Raw genomic sequence first — 24,689 nt, forward strand, 5'->3', positions numbered from 1 at the left:
GGGCTGGGCCCAGCGTGGTCGGGAGGGGCTCGGCAGGGTGTGCCGGGAGGTCTGAGCGGGCCCGGAGTCTCGGTGGCAGAGCGGTGAATGTGGGAACCCGGGGAGCCCTTTCCCCCACACCCGCTGCTCGCCTGGGGTTTCGTGTGTCGCCTTCCATAGGCCTCGGTGTCCGTGCTAGGGACTCTAAGGAACCTGTATAGTCTTTGACCTCAGAGCTGGGGTTTGTAGAGGTTTCTTTGGAGCAGGTGAGAAGCTAGTAGTGCATGGCAGTGTCTGGGACTTCACGCTCTTTTTACTTTTAAAAAAACCCCAACAGCCTATTTGTGAAAACTATGAAGGCGTTGTAGGTGAAATCAGGCGTTTGCTCGGGGTGGGGGTGGGGGGCGGGCGAAGGGAGGAGGAAGGGTATTTTTAATACATGGTTGTTTACAAACAAAAATGTAATCTTTAAACTGTTAATATAAGTGCGGCCAACCTGTTTGTGCAGGGAAATTATGTTTATACTTAGCAGTTTAGAAGGTAGAAGCTTAATCTCTCTGATGACTTGATCGTTATTTTACGATGACTTCCCCTGTGACCTGGTAAACTGTTTATGTGAAAACGTCAGGCAAATTGGCAAAAGGTGGTTAGATCACTTCATAATTAAAGTACAAATAAACTTTAAATATAGATGCAAAATTAGAAGATTGAACATACTGAGAGAGAGGATGAAAAAAAACTGAAAAGAGTGTGTAATTGAGAACAACTTGGATACGGGGGGGTGCTGATTAGATTTCACGATCCTTCCTCTCCTGACCTGCCTGGGTTGCTGGAATATGTTTAGTTGGTTTAATGACATGGTGAAAACTTGACCTCCAAGGGGCTGCCCTTTCTAAAATAAGCAGAATGGCTTAGGTTGAGAGGCCGCAAGAAACTGATCCAGATCTTGTTCATTGAGAATAACTAGAACTTTCCTGGCCGTTAACGCATTTGTATTTCTCCATGATTGCTTAGCTGTTTGCATTGCAGGGTTTTGCAGGATGCATGCGTCAAGTTGATTTGCAACCTGCAATAAGGACTAAATCAGAGACTTTATACTAACCTTGCTGATTTATAATTCTTTTCCATTATTAGAAGCTGTAAATATTTTACCATTGTGCTAGAGGCCTTTACATGCTGCAGCAGTGCAAATGATAAATATTTAGTGCGGCTTGTCCACCTGCAATGGGGTGTCCTTACTATGTTGTATTTACTGCCAGGTAGACAATCTACTATAAGTACTAAAAAGCTGAATTACACTTGTTTGGATGTTGTAATAGTTTTGAGAGAAGGGGCTGGGAGGCACTTGTGGTTGAACCAACTGCTGACTGTGTGTGTTGATAAGTGTTATTTAAGACTGCTTTTCTGTTAAAGAATTGGACTCCCAACTGGTGGTCTTATCTTTATAGAAATGACTGTAGACAAACGTGAAGAAAGTTAAATGTGTAATAATTTGCTTTATTTAGTCTTTGTCACTGTTGATCGTGAAAATTTTGCAATGTGCAGGATATATGGAACTTTTTTTAAAGTAAATACCCTGCAGCTTGTTGGTTATCTCTCATATTTAAACTCAGTATGAGGTAATGAGCACTGAAATGTTTTGAACTGCATTTTCTTTCATATTTTTAATTCTGTGAGGATATCTTTCTAAAATATTGTGGGAAGAACGTTATTTTTACTGCATGAGAATGTCATAAAATTGGAAAAATAATGTCACCGGTTGTACTGAGAAACTCATTTATATTTGGGAGCTTGTTTACTCAGACATTGTTAGGGCCTTTTGTGCATTTTTTGGAGAAATTTACTGAAGCAATGAAATGTCTTTCTGTGTCTGTTTAGGACTGGCAGCCTCCATTTGCATGTGAAGTACAAAGTTTTCGCTTCACTCCACGAATTCAGCGCCTGAATGAACTGGAGGTGAGCTTTTCCACTGTTGATACAGTTCTGTGTTTTCACTGAAAACAGTAGGTCTCCTTCCTTGAGATTTGCATTTTGGCAGGTTTCTGGATGGAGGAGACTTTAGAAACCCATAGACCACATCAGTGTTTATACTTGGCAGTGGCAGAGTTCATATAAAATAACTTTCCACGGCTTTGAGAAAAGTCTGGTTTTTATTTTATTACCCAAAATAACCACAAGAGTTTTTCACATTCAACTGGAAACATCTAAAATGAATGCCAAGTACCATGTTGTGTAGTAAGAGCAGCCAGTGTCTAGCCTTTGGAGCTCCACAGGCAATTAATTTTTTTTTCCTTAAAATATTTACTGCTTTTCTGAAGCCCCTCATTACCTTATACTGTCTTGATAATGCCTTTTAAGCCTTAAAATGAACAGGTTTTTTTTTATAGGCTTATTATAGTAGGTTAATTTTATGATTTAAAAATGTATGGGAGCTTTCTTGAAAGCAGTATGAGTCCCATTCAGTCCTGTTTTTTTCCTTTTCTCTACAACATTTCTCAAAGCTTTGTTCTGTTTAAATACCACACCATCATGTATCATTTGGCCTGTAAATGGTCTCCTTATGGAAAGTGATTTGAATACTCCAAAAGTACTCAAGGGAGGAAGCCCTTCTGCCTGGTTGAGGCATATATAAAAACTGTTTGTAACTCTCCCCCTCCTTTCAATGTATATTTTAATAATTGCTCTTGTGTTTCTCCCTGGAACGCATTCATGAAAATACTTTTTCATAAGTATGCATTTTGGTTGCAAACCGAGAAATTGTTAGGTAGGAGTTTGGTTTATAGTCTCTTGAAGGCAGAGAGAGAAGCATATACAATTTGTAAAGATATTTCTTTTTATCAGTATTTTCCTTTCTAGGTTTTTTTACATGAGTAAGAAATACCTTACTTGCCAAGTTGCACTTTGAAAATGTAAACACTATAAAAACTTGTCATGTTTTTTCTCAGGACTGTAAGTTATTGTCATACTTGTTTTGGGACATACGCATTTGTCTTTATTTCAGGCAATGACAAGAGTGAAGTTGGACTTCTTGGATCAGTTAGCAAAATTTTGGGAACTCCAAGGATCCAACTTAAAAATCCCTGTGGTGGAGAGAAAAATACTGGATCTCTATGCTCTGAGTAAGGTAAGCAAGCAGTTGTAGGCCTTGGTCAGACAGGGACGTCTGTTTTTATTCAAGTTCAAGAAGCCAGGCAACAGGGAGTGTTTTATAGCGTTAATCTCATTAATACGGAGATTAAATGTGTGGAAAAAAAGTACAGTGAAAGAGAACTTTTAAATTGAATGGTTATGTCACACTGTCAAGCATAGTTAAATCAGTTGCCCTTGGTTGGGCTCTATAGAGGATGTATTTGTTGCCTTTCATACAGCTTCTAGTTCTTGTTTTTTACATATGGTAGAGCTGAAGGAGTTTGAGGTGGTTTTTGAGAAGGCAGCAGTGTAATTGCATGCAGTTCAGCTTCTGACCTAGCAATTCTGCAATGAATTGTTGTAATTGCTCCCTCTTCTTTCCCATTGTGAAGAGTTTCCACATCATGTTCTACACATGACATAAACATCCATCTTTGAGAATTTATAACATCAACTTCTGGAATAATTATTTTAATTAAATTCCAGAACAGACTAATCTTAAGGCTGGCTAGAAACTTATACCACTGTAGTTGTGCTTGACTTGTTTTTGTTTTGTTTTTTTTTTTTCAAAGTTTGCACATAAATAAAATATCTGTTGGAATTTGCTTTTGCATTGGTAAGATATATTTACTATTATAAACTTAACTGCTAAGGATGGATTGTTAGTATAAATAGGTGGATTTTTTTCTTGCAAGGTAAGGTAGTTCTAGTGCTTCTAGGTTAGAGCATCAATTTCCATTCGTCATCAAGATTTCTTTCTCTTAGGTAAGTAAAAATGTAAAGATGTGAATAGATTTTATTTTAATCATAGTCTTTTGGAATTGCCAATAAAATGCACAGAAAAGCTGATAAAATATCTTTCACTATTTTTTTTCTTTTCATGTCTATGGTGGTTTGCTGGGATATGCAGAATATTATAGTGGTACTGGGAAATTTCTGGGTCACTGTTAAGAGCTGGAACAGATTTGCAGGTCTAAGTTTATTTAGTTACTTGGTGGCTTCTTTAGCCATTCATATAGAAATAAAGTTTTCATGGACATTTTGAAAATAAGTTGAAATTAGGAATAGTTTCATTTAAAATGGCTTTTCAGTTACTTTGCTGTAAATATGAGGAAAAATAATATTGTTTTATCTAAGTGTAGCTAGTTCTGATTATAGGAGGAAACAGAATTAAGTTATTTGTTACTGTCACAATTAGACTTTTGAATTTAGCTCAGTCTCAAAAATTCATAAATTTCACTCCAGTAACAGAATGTTTTTGCATTGAGATTTCTAATAGTCTGCGAGACATTACGCATAAAATTCAGTCCTCATGTGTAAAGAAATGTAATGCAAATAGTCTTACCATAATATAATTGAAATTATAATCCATTTGGGTTTTAAGATACTTGGCAGTGAAACTGTAAAGGGAATGGAGACAATGGAAATATGGCCAGTGTTTCTGAGAAAGCAACTCATACACTGTTATGATCATTGCTTGGAATCAAATGGTCTGTCATTTTTCATTCTATGTACATATTAGTTACATATAAGCAGTGATAGTCCTATATGTGAATTACTAGACTCAAACCAATTGAAATCAGGTGTAAACTAGGACCAAGTTAATTGGAAGGTAAATGCAGTTTCTCCTCTTTTTACAGTAGTCTCTCTTCTGTTCGGGGTTTTGTGAGAGTTTCTATAACTCTGAGGATGTGAGCTCCAACGCTCCCTTCTGCCTGGGGTCTGTTAGAATGGGCTTTGCTTCTGGCCAGACTTGTGTTTTGCATCAGAGTACAAGTCTGGTGAGAGTTAACTTTTCAGTTTGTTCAGATGGTGGGGTTTGTATTCTTTCCAACTGTCATAAATCTTAACTGTTGAACTCCTCCTGTCTAGGACAGTATGCAATTTACATTTACTAGGAAAATTGTCATGTTAAGTGCATTATGTAATGAGGATAAGAAACTGCTTAGTTATTAAAGTACTGGTCCTTCAGGAAACAAAAACTAAGTTCAGGATTCTGTTACTTTTTGATAGAACCTCTTAATGTTGGCTTTATTGATTCTTGGTTTGTGCAAGGTGGTGAGAGCAGCTTAAAACCCTTAACATTTTGTTTATGTGTTGCAGATTGTTGCCAGCAAAGGAGGCTTTGAAGTAGTCACTAAAGAGAAGAAATGGTCTAAAGTGGCAAGTCGACTTGGCTACCTTCCAGGAAAAGGCACAGGGTCATTACTCAAGTCTCATTATGAACGGATCTTATATCCCTATGAGCTCTTCCAGTCTGGGGTCAGCCTTATGGTGAGATGCTTCTCTTTCATGATATGAAAAGGGGATCCAAACTACATATAGAATGCTAGTTGTTATTGCGTACAAAACTAGAACATAGGACCTACAGTTTTAGAAGCTTTTATCTATTTAAACAAACCTAGAACCACCCTCATACTTGGCTTGTGACAGGATAGTGCTATAAGTTGTAACATGACCTTGTGTAGTTAATTTCTGATAGCCTTTTTTTTATAGGACTGAAGCCAACCCTATTGGGAAGGAAGATGGGGTGAAAGATGATAGGAATATTTGGAAAGATGTCTTTCTCTCTCTTGATAAGCTGGCAGTTGAGATTCAGTTTCCTTATTTTGAAGGATGTGTGGATTAATTTGGCCTCTTTGTCTAAATGATATGTGTAATACTGTTTGATTTCACTCATCCTGTTTCTTAGCAAACAAAATGATTCACAGACCATGGAATGATTAGCACTGCTTGATTAATCAACCAGGTGGTCTGTGCTCTGATCCTCTAGGGCATCCAAAAGTCAAACTTGGACCTTAAGGAAAAAGTGGAGGCTGAGGACCTCAGCTCAGATGCCCAGGCTTCCCCAAGGCAGGCTTCAAGAATGAATGTTGTGCTGAAGAGAACCAGGCGCGTTAAATCCCAGGTACCCCTGTTAATTTGCTCTTTCAGACAGAGAACACTTAGTCATTCCACCAGCACAGCAGCCTTGGCAGTGCCACAGCCTTTGTCTGGCTGTAGGAGCCTGCTCAAAAGAACCACCAGGAAGCAGAGCTCATTTAAATAAAATCCAGAGGAGGATGTCTCTCTGAGGCTTGGTTTGCTTATGGTAGATGCACTGTTTATATGAAAATTTATAAAAGCTGCTTTTTGTTTATTGACAAGTGACCTAGGTACTGTGGTTGTGAATATATCTGAAAACTGAATGGGTAAAAAGCCATTTGTGAAATGTTGAAACTTTGGCTAGTGCAAAGTTTTAAAAGTTGTTTAAAACTCTTATGAAATACACTCTTTAGTTACATGAACATAAATATGTGTAGATAAGTCTTTGTTAATTGTGGAAATTGCACTTGGGAGTAATTATCTGAAGCAGGACAGACTTGTTTTTCTGAGGAAATGAAACCTGTATGCGGGGAGATGCTCAGTGGCAGCTGGAACTATATAGGATTTCCACAGTTTTTCTGCTAAAAAGCAGTTTATTTTCTCCTGGATTAGTGGTGGTGTAGGAATTTCCAGTATTCTACTAGGTGATATGAAGTCCTGGGAGTACCCCCCCAGTAAATCTCAGTTAAAATGGTGATTCAGCTTGAAATGCTGTATCATTAGAAGTAATCTTGGAGGCTTGTCCTCAGGGCTCCATTGCTTTTATTGCACTATTTAAAGCAGGCCTTCACCTTTTTGACAAAGATATCTATTGCAGGCAGCATCCTAAGGCTCTTCACAGCAGGTCTGGTGACTCACTGCTGGGTGAAAGCTGGTTTTGTACGCAACAAACTTACTACTAGCTTAATGCCATTTTAGACTTATTTTAAGCACCACAGAGATTTTTCAGATGCTCTTAAATTGCTTTTTTTCAAATGCATCTTTCTTGTCACAGATCTATTTCAGTATCCTTTATAAACTTTAATCTTTTTCTGATGTCATGATTGATTTAGACTAAATGGTGTTTTTTAGTCTGTTTTCTCAATTTACTGAAGCTGACTTGATGATATTTATTGTAGCCATATAACAATGCATCACACAAACAGTCCCGGTCTGTGATCTTAACGAGATATCTGGAATTATGTATTGTTAATGAGCTATCCAGAAAAAGAAGGAAACTGCAGGAACTGAAGCAGTCATTCATTATGTGAAATTCTACTTTGGATTTGTACAAATCTTGTGGGTTAATGCCAGTATGACCTTTTTCACATATGTGGTATAAGATTATCACTATGTTATTAATATCCTATGGGATCTTCCACTGATTTCAGTAGAGTAATGGTACTTCTCATTTCTACTTGCTGGAAAAAATGATTCTGTGGTGATCCTGGCACAGTATGGCTGCTTCATTTCATTTAAAGGGGTTGCATCTCAGAAATGAGAGGTGATTTTACTTGGATCACCTGCAAAAAGTAAATACATATATGAAAAATTCAACCTACGCACATAGCCAGGAGAAGTATTTTTTAGCTGTGTTCGAATCTATGTACAACTCTCAAGTCAACTCTGGAACTGTATTTAGAAACAGAGATTTGTCCTCAGTAGTCCCAAATGGTAGAAGTTTAAATATCTGGAAAATACTGAGAAACTGTTCCAGATTTCAGTGCACCTCCTTATTGTAGGCAGGACTCTGTGCTTACCTGGAATTGTACCAGAGATTGTCTAGGTGGTCTTAAGAGAACAGGTAATATGCAAATAATGTAAAAACCTGCTAAGTAAACGTTATTCTTCTCTAGCTGAAACATCTGAATGATTTGTGTGTAGTGTGCCGAATAGTCCAATGCCTGGGTAGTGAGCATGGAAAACTACACTGACTTCTGCATGTTGGTAGATTTCTTCCAAGTGCTAAAAGTACTTTCCAAAAATGCATCATCTTGCAGATAATTTACCTAAGAATGGGTGATGAATAAGAAAGTGTGAAGATAGTAATCTGAGACTACTGAAATAAACAAAGATCAGCAGCAGTAGAAGGGGGTGGCAGCCTTTAAAAAAGCAAATTTTTGAATTTTTAGAGTAAATGAAAAGTGAAAGAAAACAGGAAACAAGAGTTATTTTTTGTGAAAGATGGGTTGGGAATCTTTGGATACTACAATCAAATGTCAGTTGTATACATTGTCTTTGAATTGGACGAGGATAATTTGGTGATGAGAGATTCTGCTTGAAAATAGACTTAATGCATCATTCTTTTGCTGAAGAAACCTATCACAAATAAAAATGGGAGAAGGGCAACTGAATTGCTAAGGGCTTGTAAAGAAAAGGACAGCAAAAAGTAGAATGAATTCAGATTAGGAAAAGAGAATATCCTTAAGGAAAGGCTAAATTTAGGCGAGTACTTAGAGAGTAGTACACCTTCATAGATGATCTGTTAGGGTGTGCTAACTGGCAAGGGATTTCTCTAATGAGGTTACATCATGATGATTGGTAGAGAAATGCAGTACTGGGAAAAAAAGATAATGAAGTGCTGTCGTTTCAAAGGATATTAACGTCCACATAATTTTCTGAAAAATTAAACCCAATTCTAAGTAATATATCCGCTTTCAGGTTACTTTTACAAATTCTGTTGATTGCAGAATCCTGGAATTAATAAAATAAGCTTCCATTTTTTTAATTTGAAAGATTTCCTTCCATGGGAATAATTGTGTGAAACAAAATAACTCTGAGATGCTGACAAATGCCCAAAAAACATAAATATTGTGATTCTTGGTTGTAACTTTTCTGGTCTTATGCATTTGAGGGTGGAGGGTTGAGGATGTGAATGTTTCAAAATTGATGAGGGTAGGACAATGGTAAAAAAATAGTGTGTGAATCCAGTGTAACTGGATCATGTTATTAGGATTTGCCCATGTACAAGAAAAGCCTTTGGATTGTACTTGCAGTTGAGAAGGTAAAAAACCCAAAAATATGTCTACAGCCTTCAGGAAAATGAGGTGAGGAGAGAATTGTAATTTAATCAAGTTCGTTTTGCTTATATGGAAAAAATATAATGCAAAAAGTGTGATGGAGTTTTGTTAGTGATGAGAAAATGACAAGAAATGCAAGATTTCTGCTTCCATGTATTCATGGTTTTGAGTTTGTTTTTATACAGTCTTAAAGAACATCACAGAAAGACACGGAAAGATTGAGGCTTCTGAATGCTTTCGGTATTCTCACCTTAAACTACCAATATTCTGGCAGTGTTCATAAGGTTGTATAGGAAGCTGATTTTTAAAAAAACCTTCCATTTCAATATGCAACCTGTTCTTCTTGAAGCTTTATAGCTTTTTCCACCTGGGCGTGAATGGATTGCATCCCCTTAGGTTTAGCAGAATCCAAGTAAATCTGGGTAATGGAGTTAGGCAATGCATTTTTAAACAAAGCTGTAGAACTGAAGAGACATTGCTGCATGTTAATGATTTACTATTAGTAAATATGATAATAAAATTATTTTTCTGGTATCATTGAGAAAATTTTCTTAGGTCACAACAGAAGGAGAGAGAAATTGTAAGGATTGTTCATAAATGTTGCTGAAATGATGGAAAATTGTACTGTGCTGAGAAATGTAATGTGGGTTAATACTGTCAGTTTCTATTACTTGAGAGAATGGATGAGCTCTTAATGAATTTCAAATGGGAAATGGGGGACTATGAAGTCTCCAAGTGGCAGGCTTTCTTGCACAGCAAAAAAGTCAGTGTTTCCTTATGGCTTGTTCGCCAAAAAGCAGGGAATTTATGAGAAAAATTTGCCAGTTAGAGTGCAACTTCAGAGTGGACTTACAAAGTTGGTAACACACATCTACAGGGAAAATAATTTAATTAGCAACATAGAATTCATAAATGTTCAAAATTAAAACATGAGGAATAATAATTTTGGAAATATACCAGTTAGCATACTGCATACACAGTTCAGTGGGTACAGGGACTAAATATCGCTAACAATTTCTTAGAGTAATAATGCCTAGGAAATGATATCTCCTAATGTGTTCCAGAACCAAGAAAAATAACTGATTTAGGCTGAATAAATGAGAATTATTTTATTAACTTTATTGCAAATGCATTTGAACTTGTTTTAAACACTGTTTTTGAAAGAGGTTTTTTGTTTATTGATTAAAAACTGTGAAAGCCTGTCACCCCAAGGGATCTTGTTTCATGCATGATGTATGAGTCCATAACTGTGGAAAATGAGAGATGAAATATCACCAGGAAGTTACTTGAAGAATAACCTCTTTAGAATTAGATAATCACATTCAAAATTGATAGATTGCTAAGATCTTCTAAGATCAGTGAATTTCGGGAGGAAGGTTGTAAATGGTGAGACTTTAGTGGCCTATACTAGATTAGAAAGGGTTTTCAAAGTGTAAGGAGGCAATGTAAAGACAAATACCAAGGTGATTGTGTTGCAGATAAAAACAGAATATGGAGGTTCTCTTTATTAGGCTAGTGGCAATTATGTGGGAAAATGATGGGTCAGTATGTGTCGGTAATGGCAAACAGGAAGTTCAGTTGAACTGAACACTTCAGGAAACAACACTGGCAGGGACATGGAATTGTCACCTAGTGGGTCTTATCTCTGCTTTTGAGGTTGCAAGGGCAGCATGAGTAGCTGTGATCTCAGAGTTGTACTCATTTCACAGAATCACAGAATCATTCAGGTTGGAAAAGACCCTTGGGATAATCAAGTCCAACCATCAGCCCTACTCTACAAAGTTCTCCCCTACACCATATCCCCCAGCATCTCATCCAAATGACCCTTAAACACATCCAGGGATGGTGACTCCACCACCTCCATAGGCAGCTTATTCCACTGTCTGACCACTCTTTCTGTGAAAATTTTTTTCGTAATGTCCAGTCTGAACCTCTCCTTTTGCAGTTGAAAGCCATTCCCTCCTGTTCTGTCACTAATTACCTGTGAGAAGAGACCAGCACCAACCTCTCTACAATGTCCTTTCAGGTAGCTGTAGAGAGTGATGAGGTCTCCCCTCAGCCTTTTCCTCAAACTGAACAGTCCCAGCTCCTTCAATCACTCCTCATAGGATCTGTTCTCCAGGCCCTTCACCAGCTTTGTTGCCCTCCTCTGCACTTGCCTCAGCACCTCCATATATATCTTGTATTGAAGTGCCTAAAACTGGACACAATACTTGAGGTGTGGCCTCACCAGTGCAGAGTAGAGGGGGACTATCACCTCCCTACTTCTGCTGGTCACACTATTTCTGACACAAGTCAGGATGCTGCTGGCTTTCTTGGCCACGTGAGCTCACTGCTGGCTCATGTTCAGCTGCTTGTCAGTTAGAACCCCCAGATCCTTCTCTTCCTGACAGCTCTCCAGCCACACCTCCCCAAGCCTGTAGCCATGCATGGGGTTGTTGTGGCCCAAGTGCAGGACCTGGCACTTGGCCTTGTTGAAGCTCATCCCGTTAACATTGGCCCACGGATCCAGTCTATACAAGTCTCTCTGTAGAGCCTCCCTATCTTCATGTAGATCGACACTCCCGCTTAACTTGCTGTCATCTGCAAACTTACTGATCACAAATAAACTGTATTTCATCACAAATAAGCCCAGGAGCAGCCAAGCTTAAGGAAGTAGGTTGGAACTCTTACTAGTGTCATGTCTATGTGTCTACTCAAGGAAGTAGGTTAAAAAAATCCTGTTGAAACAGTGTATGTATTAACATCCAAGCACTTGGACTGAATCATGGTAATTTTTGAAAAATACTGCTGTTGGTGGTCTTATTTTGCTGAATGTCAAAACTGGTTGTCTTATTTGCTGTATAGGTGACTTTCTATGGTTTATCTGTAATACTAAATGGGAAATAATTTGTAAAGTTTGGACAAAAATGCTGTCTTTTATTCTGTTTGCATTTATTCGTTGGCTTTAGGAACAGAAAATTGGGTCTCTTCATACCTCTGTTTTATTTCTTTTGATGAGCAGATGTTGTGGGAGAATGTAATTTGTTTATATTCCAAAGAGACCTGGAGGGGAAATATTGATGGCTTGTGCTGATCTGGTCTTGATTTTACTTTTAGGCAGAGGCAGGAGAAATGAGTAGAAATACTGAACTAAAGAAGCTGCAGATCTTTGGAGCTGGACCCAAGATGATGGGACTGGCATTGGGAGCAAAGGATAAAGAGGGTAATTCAATCTTGGCCTAATCACTTAGAAAAGTAATGCAGCTGTTAAATCTTTCTCAATGTTTCTAGATACAACATAAAGAAGTAAGCAAATCATTATAACTGGAAAAAGAAAGCTAAGTATTCTAGTATTTCATTCATGAGAAAGATTTACAGAGTGGTTCAGGTAACTTGGCATTGTTTCAGCTCTTTATGTGTTATATAGTAACAACAACAATTAAGCAGCTGTTACATGAACAGAGGACTGGAAGGGAAAACAGGATTGGACAATACTGAAACAGATCCTACCAGTTAAGTGTGTAAATTCTGACTGTAATTCACTCTCTTTTGTAAGGCAATTAGGATCACCTGTAAGGATAAGCAAAATATGTTTTCCCAGTCCCTGTTGATTTTAGATTCGCCAGGTATAACAAGGCATTTTTGCTTTCTTTGGATGGTCAGATAGTTTCAGATACAGAAGACAGGCTATTAGACTGGGTATCTGTTGTTTTTGCAAGTTAAGTCTATCTTGATGTGATAGGAATAACACTTAACTTTATTTTACTTCAAGATGAGGTGACACGAAGACGCAAGGGAACCAGATCAGAAGCATTTGGAATGCAGATGAGGCAGCGCAAAGGAACTCTTTCTGTCAACTTTGTAAGTTTGATTCTTTTGCTGTGATTTCTGATAAATTCATTGATTTATTAAGATTTTTTTTTAAAAAACCACCACCATCACCCCCCAATAGATGAATGGATGAACACTGCAGCAGATGATACTGTTACAGGGAGAATGAACAGTTATTTTGAAAAATAATCTATGCTCTAGGTTTGTTTTAATCTTTTGGTCAGGAAGGATATTGCAACCTGAAAGTATCATGCTGTTCGGAAATTAATTGCCGATTTCAACCTGTATGTTTGAAGTGGCATATCTCAGCTCAGAATAAAATTTATTAATCGAAATAAAAACCATTAGAATCAACCCATTTTTGCCAATGAGAAACAAGCATATTTATTCTGGTTGCATGAAATTCTGGACTTCTGGAGGTGATGCAGTCATTGAAAGCAGTTTTGGCCTCCCCTTGGTTTCTGAAGTGTCTCCCACACAGGAAGCTGTTGAGATGCTTGTAGAAGTGATAGTCAGTGGGCGAGAGGTCTGGTGAGTACGATGGATGAGGCAGAGTTTTGTAGCCCAGCTCATTCAACCGTTGCAGCGTCAAAAGTGCAACGTGTGGCCGCATGTTATCATGGAGAAGGATTGGACCCTTTCTGTTGACCAGTGCTGGGCGCAGCCGTTGAAGTTTCTCATGCATTTCATTGATTTGCTGGACATACTTCGCCATCGTGATCGTTTCACTCGGATTCAGGAAGCTGTGATGGATTAAACCAGCAGCAGACCACCAGACAGCATGACCTTCTTTTGGTGCAGATTTGGCTTTGGGAAGTGCTGCAGAGCTTCATCGCGGTCCAACCACTGAGCCGATCGTTGCAGTTATCGTAGAGCATCCATTTCTCTTCGCACGTCACAATTGGGTTGAGAAACGGGTCGTTCTGGCTGTGAAAAAAGTGCTGACAACCCTTCAGAACGGCCATTTCTGTGATTCTCATTCAATTCATGTGGCACCCATTTGTCGAGCTTCTTTGACTTTCCGATCATCTTCAGATGCTCAGAAACAGTTGATATGATTACCCCGAGTTCTTTTGCAAGTTTTTGAACAGTTGTGTGTGTATCTGCTTCCACCAGAGCCTTCAATTCATCGTCATCAATGGCAGAAGGACGTCTGCGACCTTCTTGATCTTCAAGGTCGAAATCGCCAGGTTCAAATTTTTGGAACCCAAGTCGCAGTCTGTTCATTAACACTTCCCTGGCCATATACCTCACTGATGTTTTGAGCTGCTTGCGCTGCATTACGTCCAAGTTTGAACTCGTAGATCTGTCAAAGTTGCTGTTTTGACGTCTGAACTTCAAAACTCCAAAATTTGTCAAAACCGCAGTTTATAATTTAATTATACAGCGTGAAAGTTCATAACATGAGCTTTTCAAAAATATATAACAGTACGTTAGTTGAGAAGGTGCTATTCCTGAAACATAGACAATGAAAATCACATTAAAAACCAGAAATTAATTTCTGAACAGCCTAATACTTGCTGGTCAGGGGTTTGAGGCCTTGCTTTGCCATACGCTTCTTGCATGTCTGCAGTAGCTCACTTTCTATTTGAACTCCCCTTGTAGAACAATTATACTACTCCTTGTCTTCCTTAAAAGATAATTTGAGGTACTCCAGTACTTCAGGATTTTTTTTTTTAGCAATTCCAGCTTTCAAGTCTTTTCTGTTTTGAGACTGAACTAGTCATTACGCCATTTCATGTAAGAGAAACTCCAGAGGGGAAAAATGAAATGTTTAGTGCTGTGATGTTTGACCTTGGAAAAGCAGTGTATTGTTCTTAATATCTTTCATAGTACATTACTTTAAAACTAAAAAGTGTCATAATGTAGCATGTGTACACAAACATGAATGAAGATGCATGCTTTTAATGTCTTAAGAATTAAACTCTTCATAATTCAGCTGTTGTTTTTTCCTTAGCCTGAGAAAACTTACAAGAGCTTATTTTAAATTTCAACCATAGAAGGCCAAGGCAACTGAAATCCCTAGTAACATATTTTTACATGTGGAAATGCTTCCTGGGGAAAAATAATGTGGGAGAAGTTGGATATTTGAAAACCAGATCACTGTGCCATTGCATCAAATTAGAATTTGTGTGTGAATTTTTTTTAATTGCATCTAGGTTCGAATTTATGACTTGAATTTTTTTAATTGTACTACTACTTTGGGGTATGTGGTGTTCCCAGGCTGTGTAGGTGTTGTGACTGTTCTGTTTAAGTATGCTTTAATTTAAAAATATTTTGTCTAGTCTCTGTTTCTTTATAGAAAATTGTATTTGTTTACTCTTTCCACTTACTCCTATTTATAAGAGAAAATAAAAATACTGTAGCAGCAGAACTGCTGTTTTGGAGCTGTATTGCTGTAACTAATCTTGTGAAATTCTGTGACTTGGTACCATTTGGTTTCAAGCTTTTTTTTCTACTGAGATGAGAGATCTTCAAGGAAAGCAGTCTTTGAAGTGCACAGGTGATACATTAGCCTTATATAACTTCTGTCTGAAAACTACTGTGCTGCAGTTTTGTTTATACATCCCCTTTATTTATCTTTTGTGAAATACTGTGAAATTTATTTTGTCTATATGAAATGCCAACTGTGAAATAATATACTTTTTTTTTTATCCCCTCCCTCCTCATAAATACAGTTAAATATTATCATATTCTTACTGTGTTTTGTTCCATGGCTAGGAGGCTTATTTGTGGTTATTGTGTAATCACAGATTTGCTTGTGAATATGTATTTCAGTGGAGTCTTGATATTTGAGAAAAGATCACTTAGGCTGACATAAAAAAGATTGCATATGTTAATATGAATTTGGAAAGAAGAAGGTACTGTCAGTGATGGGTAACTAATGGTTATCACAGAATAGCCTTCTGTTGCCATTTTAATGCATTTATAGCTTTGGGAAGAGAACCTGGAAATGTCTGCTGTGGCACCCTCCCTCTGTTCTATATACTTGCAACAAAAGCAGCTAGTTTGGTGTTTTAGACAGGCATGATATTCCATGAGGGCGAGTGTGTCGACTTTTTTAAAAAGGGGAGAATGATATGTCTCAATAGAACTGCATTTTAAAAAAAAATACTTTCTTAAGGAACCTGAGCAATCTTCTTAAGTATATTATTGCATAGCTAGGAAATTGCATGCTTAACTAGCTGTTGTAACCACAATGGGGTTGACGTCAACACAACTGTGTGAACCCAGTCAGATGAAGAGCACGTCTTTGACATCTTGATGAAAGTAAGACCCGCAAAAAACAACCCCACCACTTCTGGTGTTATTTGGAGCTGCGTGAAGGAAAAATGCATAACCTGAGTTGACTGACAGGAGTTGTAGCAGAATTTAAGCAAGTGTTATTCATGAAGTTCATGTTGTTATTAAAAATGTACATGTAAGATAATTTTTTAGTATAGTAATACACAATTTCTTCATTTAGATTATGTTACAGATCTTCAGTACTGTATTGAATGTTTCTATTAAATTAGAAGTCCTTTAAACAATACAGGAAACAACAGCAAAGAAAATTTGAAACCTGCTGATACAGTTTTCTCTTTGTCCCTGAGAATAGCTACCAGTGAGTGGTGCTCTTGTTGAGAGATTATCTTGGACAGACACCTGCAAAAATTGCTGTTGTATTGGGATTAATACTTCTCTTACTGTTTGGGGGTTTTATCCTTTATTTTGGAGATGATGGGAAAGAAGTTGGTACCTTTTACATACTGTTGCCTCTCCTTCCCCTTGGATTTTTAGGTTGAAATCTGTAGTTCTGTGGTGTTTCTCTTCTATTGTAAAGATAATTACTGTACTGTTGCAAGTGATGGCATGTATGGTTTTGGAGATACTCCTCAGCCATGTGCTCTTTGTAGGGGTTTATTTTGAATTGTTTTCCATGATAAAGGCCCAAAGAGAGGGAGAGCATGACATTCTAAAAGCTGTAACCTACTCCAGTGCCTTAAAATAATTGAGATGCTACTTTGAGTTATATAGAAAACAATTGTCCAACTGAACCAGGTAGTTATTTTGTGGACCCAAAGTCCCCCTGCCTGCCAAGTACTAGTGCTTTGGGAAGCTGAAGCATAATTGTTATCAGTGCTTCTCAAAAAAACAGAGGAGACTGCATTGATATATCTGACTTTAGGATTACATCCTTTGTTTCTTAGTTTAAGGGCAGCAGGTTCTGGATGAGAAAGCTTTTTTGTAACTAATTTTTTTTCTTTTTTCTTCACAGGTTGATCTGTATGTTTGCTTATTCTGTGGCAGAGGAAATAATGAGGACAAACTGCTACTGTGTGATGGATGTGATGACAGCTATCACACTTTTTGCTTAATTCCTCCTTTACCTGATGTCCCCAAGGGTGACTGGAGGTGTCCGAAGTGTGTTGCTGAGGTACAGTTCAAGGACTCATCAAGCTTTGGATGTATACTTGTGTTCCTGGAAAGATGAGAATAGCAGAGTTCAGCACAGTGCTGTTCCATCTGGGTAGAAGTGTAGTTTTGTTTGGAATATTGTCAAGATGAGCTGTGAATCTCCAGCTGTTCTTGGTTGATGAGCTGTAAGGAGAGAGAAATGTTCCTTCTAGAGCTTGGGCATAACCTCTGTTTATTTTACAGCCATGTGACAGCTAAAACTTTGGCCTTTGTGCTAAGAGATGAAACTCAATTTCATAAACTGGTAGTGGGAAATTAGGGTGAGAAGTAGGGTTGTGATGGGTGTTTCAGCATAATGATATGTTTTGTAAACCATGAAGTAATTGAAGTACATAATTTGGATGTAACAGAGAGCTTTGACTATTGGGAAGTCATTATGGCACTGTTTAGAATAGCTTGTAGCAGAAAGTGAAAGGACTACTTCAAAAATTTGTAGCTATTTTAGATTTCATTTAGACTAAAAAAGGAACTGTTGAGGCTCCAAAATTGGAAGCTAGTTGAATTTCATTTTTCAAAAAGATGAGCTACTGAGTTTGAAGAGGTGACTGAGCAACAGCCTAAAGACAGCAAATATAATTTGATTGGATTGGTATTTGTCTTAATAAAACAAATGTTGGGAGCCCAGGAAATTGGTAGATGTAGGATTCAGAGGAAAAGCTTACTGTTTTTAAATCTGTAATTTAGTGACTGGCTTCAACTTTTTACACTGTTTTCCAAAAGGGGAAGTCATACACACATGTGTATGCCTCTTTTGCCCCACATCCCTCACAGCCTTCCCAGCTGTGAGCTTCTGTTTTCTTTATGGTAGTGTATGAATAGTACAGCCACATAATGAAGTACATCAGTTTGCTCATCTGTAACCCTTCACCAAGAGCGATTAGGTTGTCAGATGAACTCTTGTGAGAGGTAGAAATTTGTAGATATAGGGAAGGGAAAAGATGCAACTAACCCTTTAGGCTGCTGCTCACAGAATGGATTAAGATGCTTGTTTATTGTTCCCTGGAGAGCAGTTAAGGAGTATTAGCAAATTACAGCAATCCAGTATGGATGTAACTTAGAGAATATAGTAGTAAATATAGTGACTGCAGTGGTTTAAGAATGTGGAAACTCAAGAAATTTCAGTACTACTGCTAGCAAAAATGGATACATTTGTTCCCAAGGAAAAAGTATGCATATAGAGACATAATCAGGAAAGTTAACGTGCCAAATAAATTACTAGCAAGTGATAGAGAAAGTACTTGAAAAATTCTGGAAATACATTGAAAGTAAGAGGAAGAAGGGAAAAAACAGTTATATTATGTAATGGAGAGTAAACAACAGCAGAAGGAAGTTTGAAATGCTCAATAGTGCTTTTTGCCTCAGTTTTTACTTTAAATGTTAATTGTGCACAGATGCTTAATGTAATGTTAACAGCAGGGTGATGGAACAGAAGCTAGAAAGGATAAGGGAAGGGCTCTATATATATTCAGGTCAACATTGTTTGACTGTTTACAGATTATTGTGGATTCTCTGTTGCAGGCTCCGTTTAAGAACTAGTTTGATAAATGTTGGGTATAGTCTAAGGGTAGTTCCTTTTGAAGAAAAAGAAACTACTGATCTCTTGAATTCCTTTCCAGTCCTGTTTCTTTATGACTCAACAGCTGACTATGGGATAGTTCTGTGTCATGCTTGTGTTCAAATATGTCTTGTATATATAAACATAGTGTCAGATACAAAGGGGCTGAAAAGGATGCTGTAGAAATGGGTGGGGAGAGTAGCTGGAATGTGCACTAATATTTTTAAAGCTTTTGGGATGAATGGAGATAGAACAGTGGAAGACTTGGAGATTTTGTCAGACCATATCTGGTGTTAGCTGTGTAGGGATTGTTTTAATTTCCTTCTTCCTCTTTCCTGCTGTATACTTCACAGTGCCACATCCATTGATTTGCAGACTTGATAGCACTTGCAGGGTTTGTTCCTGTGCAGTTATTCTACAGGTGCTTGAATCCAGTGTGTCATGGCTCTCAAAGTGTCTTGCGCACTGTCTTACTCTGGCAGCAGTAGGTGATGAAACTTTGTTTTGCACAGGAAGAGAGAAGTGCATAGCATTGGAGTTTACCAGTGTTAGATTAGCTTCTGTACAATTAATTCTGTTCAGTTTCCATCATGGTAGGACTTCCTCAAGCGGAGAAAAGTGCTCAAAACTGATAGCTTACATGTTCGGTAGGGACTCAGATGGACGCTATTTTTTTTTGCTAAAAATGTAACTGTATCATAATCTGCTGCAGGGAACAATATTTTTATATTCTGTCTCCTAGGAATGCAACAAACCCCGTGAGGCCTTTGGATTTGAACAAGCTGTCAGGGAATATACTCTCCAGAGCTTTGGTGAAATGGCTGATAACTTCAAGTCTGATTATTTCAACATGCCAGTCCATGTGAGTTTTAACTTCTGTTGTGATTCCTTGTAGGGGAAAAAGAAGAGTTTTCAGCTGATCCTGGATTTTTGCTGAGGTGTCTTAGCTTTGTTTAAAGAGGCACCAAAAGCTTCAAACATGTAGACAAATTATTTAACTTTCTGGCATCTAGTCTCATTTCAGCTTCATTTTACCCTTTTCCTGTGCTGGGGTACACCTTATTGGTGATACTCTAAGTTTTTGCCCTTTTTGATTAATTGAACCAAGTATCTCATTCCTGTTTGGCAAAAGGGTCTTTCTCATGCCATTCCTATGGCTTTTGTCTTGGCTTAGTTTGTTCAGAGGATAAATCATTGTTTTCCTTCCTGTTAACAGTCTTTTCTTGTAGACAAGTCAGTAGACTGAGTCTATCTGTTAATCACAGGTTTTTTTGTTCTGCATCTCTGCAGCATTTTTGAAACTAGCATTTCTGCTTTGGCACGCTTCCATAATTCCACTGTCCTGTAGACTGTATGCAGCACCAATCTCCTTCTCTCAGGGTTTTTTTGTAATTTATGGGCATTCTTGCTAAAGCTTCTATCTTTTAAGAACTCCAATTCATAATACAACTGGAGACACTGAACAAAGTAGGAAACAAAGCTTATTTTACAAATTAGCTTCACAAGTAAATGCATAAAAGTAGGAGTTGTAATGAGCTATATGAAGCTCATTACAGCTCCTTCTCATTACACATGAAGCTCATTACAACTCATTCTACGCTCTTGAATGCAATTCCTTATCTGAATTTCCTTACTGTTACTCAGAAGTGTTCTGGTCATTATCCTCTGAGATAGTTTGGAATTTGCATGCTGTTCATTGTTTGCTACTTGGCTTCTGCTGGCTTTATCCTTATCCTCTTTTTAGATATACTTCTGGTAACCCCATCTTTGTTCATTCCATCCCTTATGATGTGGCATCCTATTTCAGTTAAATGGCAGTCAGTACTAAGGGATACATCCCAAACTATGATTCTGAAGAGATGGAGGGGAGAGAGGGAGTGGCCTTAGTGTTAGAAAATTCATGGGGGATTAGGAATGATTTATTGCTTGAATGGTAACTTTTATGTTGAGTCTTATCTGCACATACCCTAACATCTTTTCCACTTTCAGATGGTTCCCACTGAGCTTGTAGAAAAAGAATTCTGGCGGTTGGTGAGCAGTATAGAAGAAGATGTCATTGTGGAATATGGGGCTGATATCTCATCAAAGGACTTTGGCAGTGGCTTCCCAGTGAAGGATGGCCGAAGAAAGCTAATGCCAGAGGAAGAGGTGAGGAACAGGATATGCAAACTGACCCCGTTCTTTGCTCTGTGTAAGATTTCACATTAAGAATTTAGGTCAAAAACCAGCATGGATTTTTTTTTAATGAAGAAATTGCTTAAGGCTTCTGCATTCATTTAACATTCCTTTTGAGCAGGGCATTAATCTGGTATTTTAGGTTCTTTTACAGATCTGGTTGCTGATAGCTAAGCTCCTCTTTGCAGTCACACCTGTTTCATATCACTTAATCTTAGCAGGCAAAGATGTGCACGTTGTTACAGTATGTCTGAGTATGAGGAGACTAAGATTTTTTCCTTGCTTGTTCTGGACCTTTTTGTTAGATGCAGAAACATGATTCTAACCTCCTTAGGAGGTTCGTAATAGGTAAAACAAACTAATTGGATTTGTCTTGTTTCTCTGTGCATACTGTAAGAATGAAAAGATGTAGATACAGCATCCTCTTATAGAAGATTTTGTAATGAACATCTGTTAAGTATATTGCTTATTTTCACTCAGACCTTACTGTAGCATATGAATTTTCTGGCTGCTTATATGTTTAAATTCTGATGAAATGAGTACACAGCTCCAAATCAATTTATAGTACTCACTGGAAGAGATAGTCCTGCTCACTATTGTCTTCCATCCATACCTGCACCTTTGTTAGCTGTGCAGTGATTGCATAGCTGCTTGGTGAGTCAGAACTGCTTGTTGATCTGTTTGTATGAAAATAGTAATTTAAAAAATTGTTTTCCAGCCAGATCATGTAGTTCATCTGACTCACTGCATTGTCTTTATAGTGTCAGACCGAAGGAAACAGCGGGAATGTGTGGCTGAGCTGAGAGTGTCACCAGTCCTTGCAGCAGCTATGGGATATGCCTAAAATGACCATGAATCTGTACTAACTTTTTTTACAGGTGGAAAATATACAAATGTTAAAGCACAGTAGTGTAGCTTTTAAGGCAGTCTCTTTGGATTCTCATTCTTGTACAGATTGTCTGGACTTGAAAGTAAAGGTGGGATTGTCAACTAGTGATGCTGTCTTCTCAGAAATGAATGTGTAGGAATTTCTTTTCTTGAGAAAACTTCCTAAAGTAACATATAGAGAAAATCAAGAAACTGCACTGCAGTTTAAGGCGGGTCTGAAGCTGAAACAGGAACATAAGATTCACTGTGTTGTTTACAGTATTATCAGTTTATTTTTTTAAGACTTCTATCTTCTGTTCCTTTGCTAGCATGGCTGGTATTTTGTTCCACCAGAAAAGCATGAAACCTGTAAACTTGGGGGGAAGGTGTGGGCAGGGGAATCAAAGCCTCAGTATATAAGCCTTGATCCAAAGAAGATTTGTATGTTGAAATGCTAGGACTGGCCTTAAATCTTACTCTGACTGGCTAAGGTATTTAAGGGATATTTCCTAGTTTGGATGCTTTGTTGTTGCAGTAGACAGTGGGTAATATTCTGCAGAAGTGGATAAGGTGATCTTTTCTTTTTCTGGAGTTGTTGTTCTTATGTTCTTCTGAATTTTCTCTATTTTTGTTGGCAGGATTATGCGCTTTCTGGTTGGAACTTGAATAACATGCCAATTCTAGAACAATCAGTTCTTGCTCACATCAATGCAGATATCTCTGGCATGAAGGTACCTTGGCTGTATGTAGGGATGTGCTTCTCCTCATTTTGCTGGCATATTGAAGATCACTGGAGCTATTCCATCAACTACCTGCATTGGTATGGACTCTCCTTTGTGCATCTACCTTATGCTGTCCTGTTTGCCATTAATAAATTTGTAGTTCTACTTGAAAATGCCTACACGCACCGATGACATTTGTAACCAAAAACCTTAATGTGATGGGCAGTCTATATTCTTAGCTAAGGCTGAGAAAAAAGCAAATACAGGTACTGTTTTAAGCACTTAAGTGTTTTTCATTAACTGATTAAATATTCTTGTTTTGCCAAAAATCTGGTGTCACTGTAAAATCATGCTTTACAGGCTGACATGCTTTCTAAGAAAGATTTTGGTTTTGAACTGAGTTGCAGTTCACTGTTCACTGCTTTATGATTTAAAGTTGATAAGCCCCTATGCTGGGAGTGGCTTATACAGGAGTTAGAGGTGAAAGTTCAGCGGCAGATCTACGTATACACAGAAATACTCCTAGTTAAGAGAAGAGAAATTTGAAAGTAATTCTGACTTTGAGAATAATCCTAGAAGTGTTCTGGTGTTCAACTTTTGTGTGTTAAAAGAAACCATGACAGATTAACTATTTGCATTGCAGTCTTCCCTGTAGTCACAGTGGATGAAGCAGAGGGGTAGGAGGGGGAAGCTGTCGGAAGCACCCCTTAGAACGAAAATTTGTTGTACATCTGGTAAAGTTAGGTTGATCGCCTTTAGACTGTGATTGCACATTTCTGGAGAAGCACGTTTGCTATGAAGATCTGATCCATAGGCTCAGGAGAGGAATTAATTTTGTTTTGAGTTCAGTTACTGTCTTCAGCATGTATTAACTAGATAAGTATGTGAGTGGTTTTTGGTCAGCTGGTGAATTCCAGCAGTGCAGATGCAGAGTAGTAGTAATTTACTGGGGTTTACTAGCTGTGTCCTACCAGCAGGTGTCACTGAAGCCTGTGGGAACCACAAAAAATGTTGCACTGTGCCTCATCTAATTTTTGGGATGGTTGGTGTCAAGATTATTAAGACAGTTAAATAGTGCTATGTGGACAGTTTCAGATATTTCAGCAGACTACTGCTTGTATTTCTTAATAAAATAAAATTTAAAAATAAACCTCAGCCTTACAGTTTATTTTGGTTAAGACAGGACTTAGAAGGACTGGAGTAATATGTTCTCAAGTAAGTTTTTGTTTAGTTTTGGTCTTGTTAATCTTCTTCCCTCATATGTAACTAATTCATGATATTAGGCATTTTTTATCTTAAGAGTCCAATGGACCATTGGTTTTCAGTAATTAGTTATGTATATTAGGAGGATTGCTGATATTTCATTGCACTGGTGTTTTATTCTTTCCACTTATGCTTAGCTGTTATACTATTCCATTGGTTTCAGGAATATGGCTACTGCAAGCATAATTGAGTGAGTGAAAGAGTACCATGATCTCTCTTCTCTTAAACATTAGCTGTGATGACCAAGGTTTTGCTTGTTAAACCTACTTTCTTCCTAAAGGAAAATAATTGCCCGTTTATTCCTTTAGAGCATGTTAAATGACAACTATCTTCCACGTTAGGCTTGTCATGGCAAATCTGCTGTCAGGTATGTTGAGAACTGTTTTGTAGTGTAATTGATTTTTCAGATTGGAATGGTACATTCTTAAGATGATGGTTGTTGATTAAACACATTTTTATGTATATATGCAAAGTATTTGGCATGTGGGGACAGTGGTGCTAGATTTGAGGTGTACTTTGCAGTTGGGTGGCACCACTGCTTTCCTTTAATATGTTTATTGCTGTGGTTGTGTTTTTTTAGGGGAGAGCCAAAGACATGGTATGGTGTGCCCTCTCATGCAGCAGAGCAGCTAGAAGATGTGATGAAGGAATTAGCTCCTGAGCTATTTGAATCCCAGCCTGATCTCCTGCATCAACTGGTCACTATTATGAACCCCAATGTGCTGATGGAACATGGTGTACCAGTGAGTAGCACATGAGCATTTTTTACATAAGTACCCCTATGTGCTCTCCATTTTTCATTCTGTGCCAGATATGTGTAACAATGGCTTGGCATAACTGAAGAATTTTGATGGTGGACATTTG

General features: G+C 37.9%; 1 protein-coding gene across 1 annotated transcript in view; it reads left to right on the forward strand.

Annotated features, from left to right (window-relative positions):
* The first annotated feature begins 1,861 nt into the window (after positions 1–1,861).
* KDM5A (lysine demethylase 5A) overlaps positions 1,862–24,689 on the forward strand; it is a 57,929-nt gene continuing 35,101 nt past the window's right edge. Inside the window, exons 1-11 of the mRNA XM_026868400.1 lie at positions 1,862–1,935; positions 2,981–3,103; positions 5,212–5,382; positions 5,882–6,016; positions 12,072–12,177; positions 12,727–12,815; positions 17,044–17,202; positions 19,541–19,660; positions 20,788–20,946; positions 22,479–22,660; positions 24,406–24,568. Of these exons, the coding sequence (XP_026724201.1) occupies positions 2,984–3,103; positions 5,212–5,382; positions 5,882–6,016; positions 12,072–12,177; positions 12,727–12,815; positions 17,044–17,202; positions 19,541–19,660; positions 20,788–20,946; positions 22,479–22,660; positions 24,406–24,568 (1,404 nt within the window). The 5' untranslated portion in view covers positions 1,862–1,935; positions 2,981–2,983. The remainder of the gene's footprint in view (positions 1,936–2,980; positions 3,104–5,211; positions 5,383–5,881; positions 6,017–12,071; positions 12,178–12,726; positions 12,816–17,043; positions 17,203–19,540; positions 19,661–20,787; positions 20,947–22,478; positions 22,661–24,405; positions 24,569–24,689) is intronic.

The sequence above is a fragment of the Athene cunicularia genome, assembly GCF_003259725.1.
Source record: "Athene cunicularia isolate RWA chromosome 1 unlocalized genomic scaffold, athCun1 chr1_part2, whole genome shotgun sequence".
Lineage (NCBI taxonomy): Eukaryota > Metazoa > Chordata > Aves > Strigiformes > Strigidae > Athene > Athene cunicularia.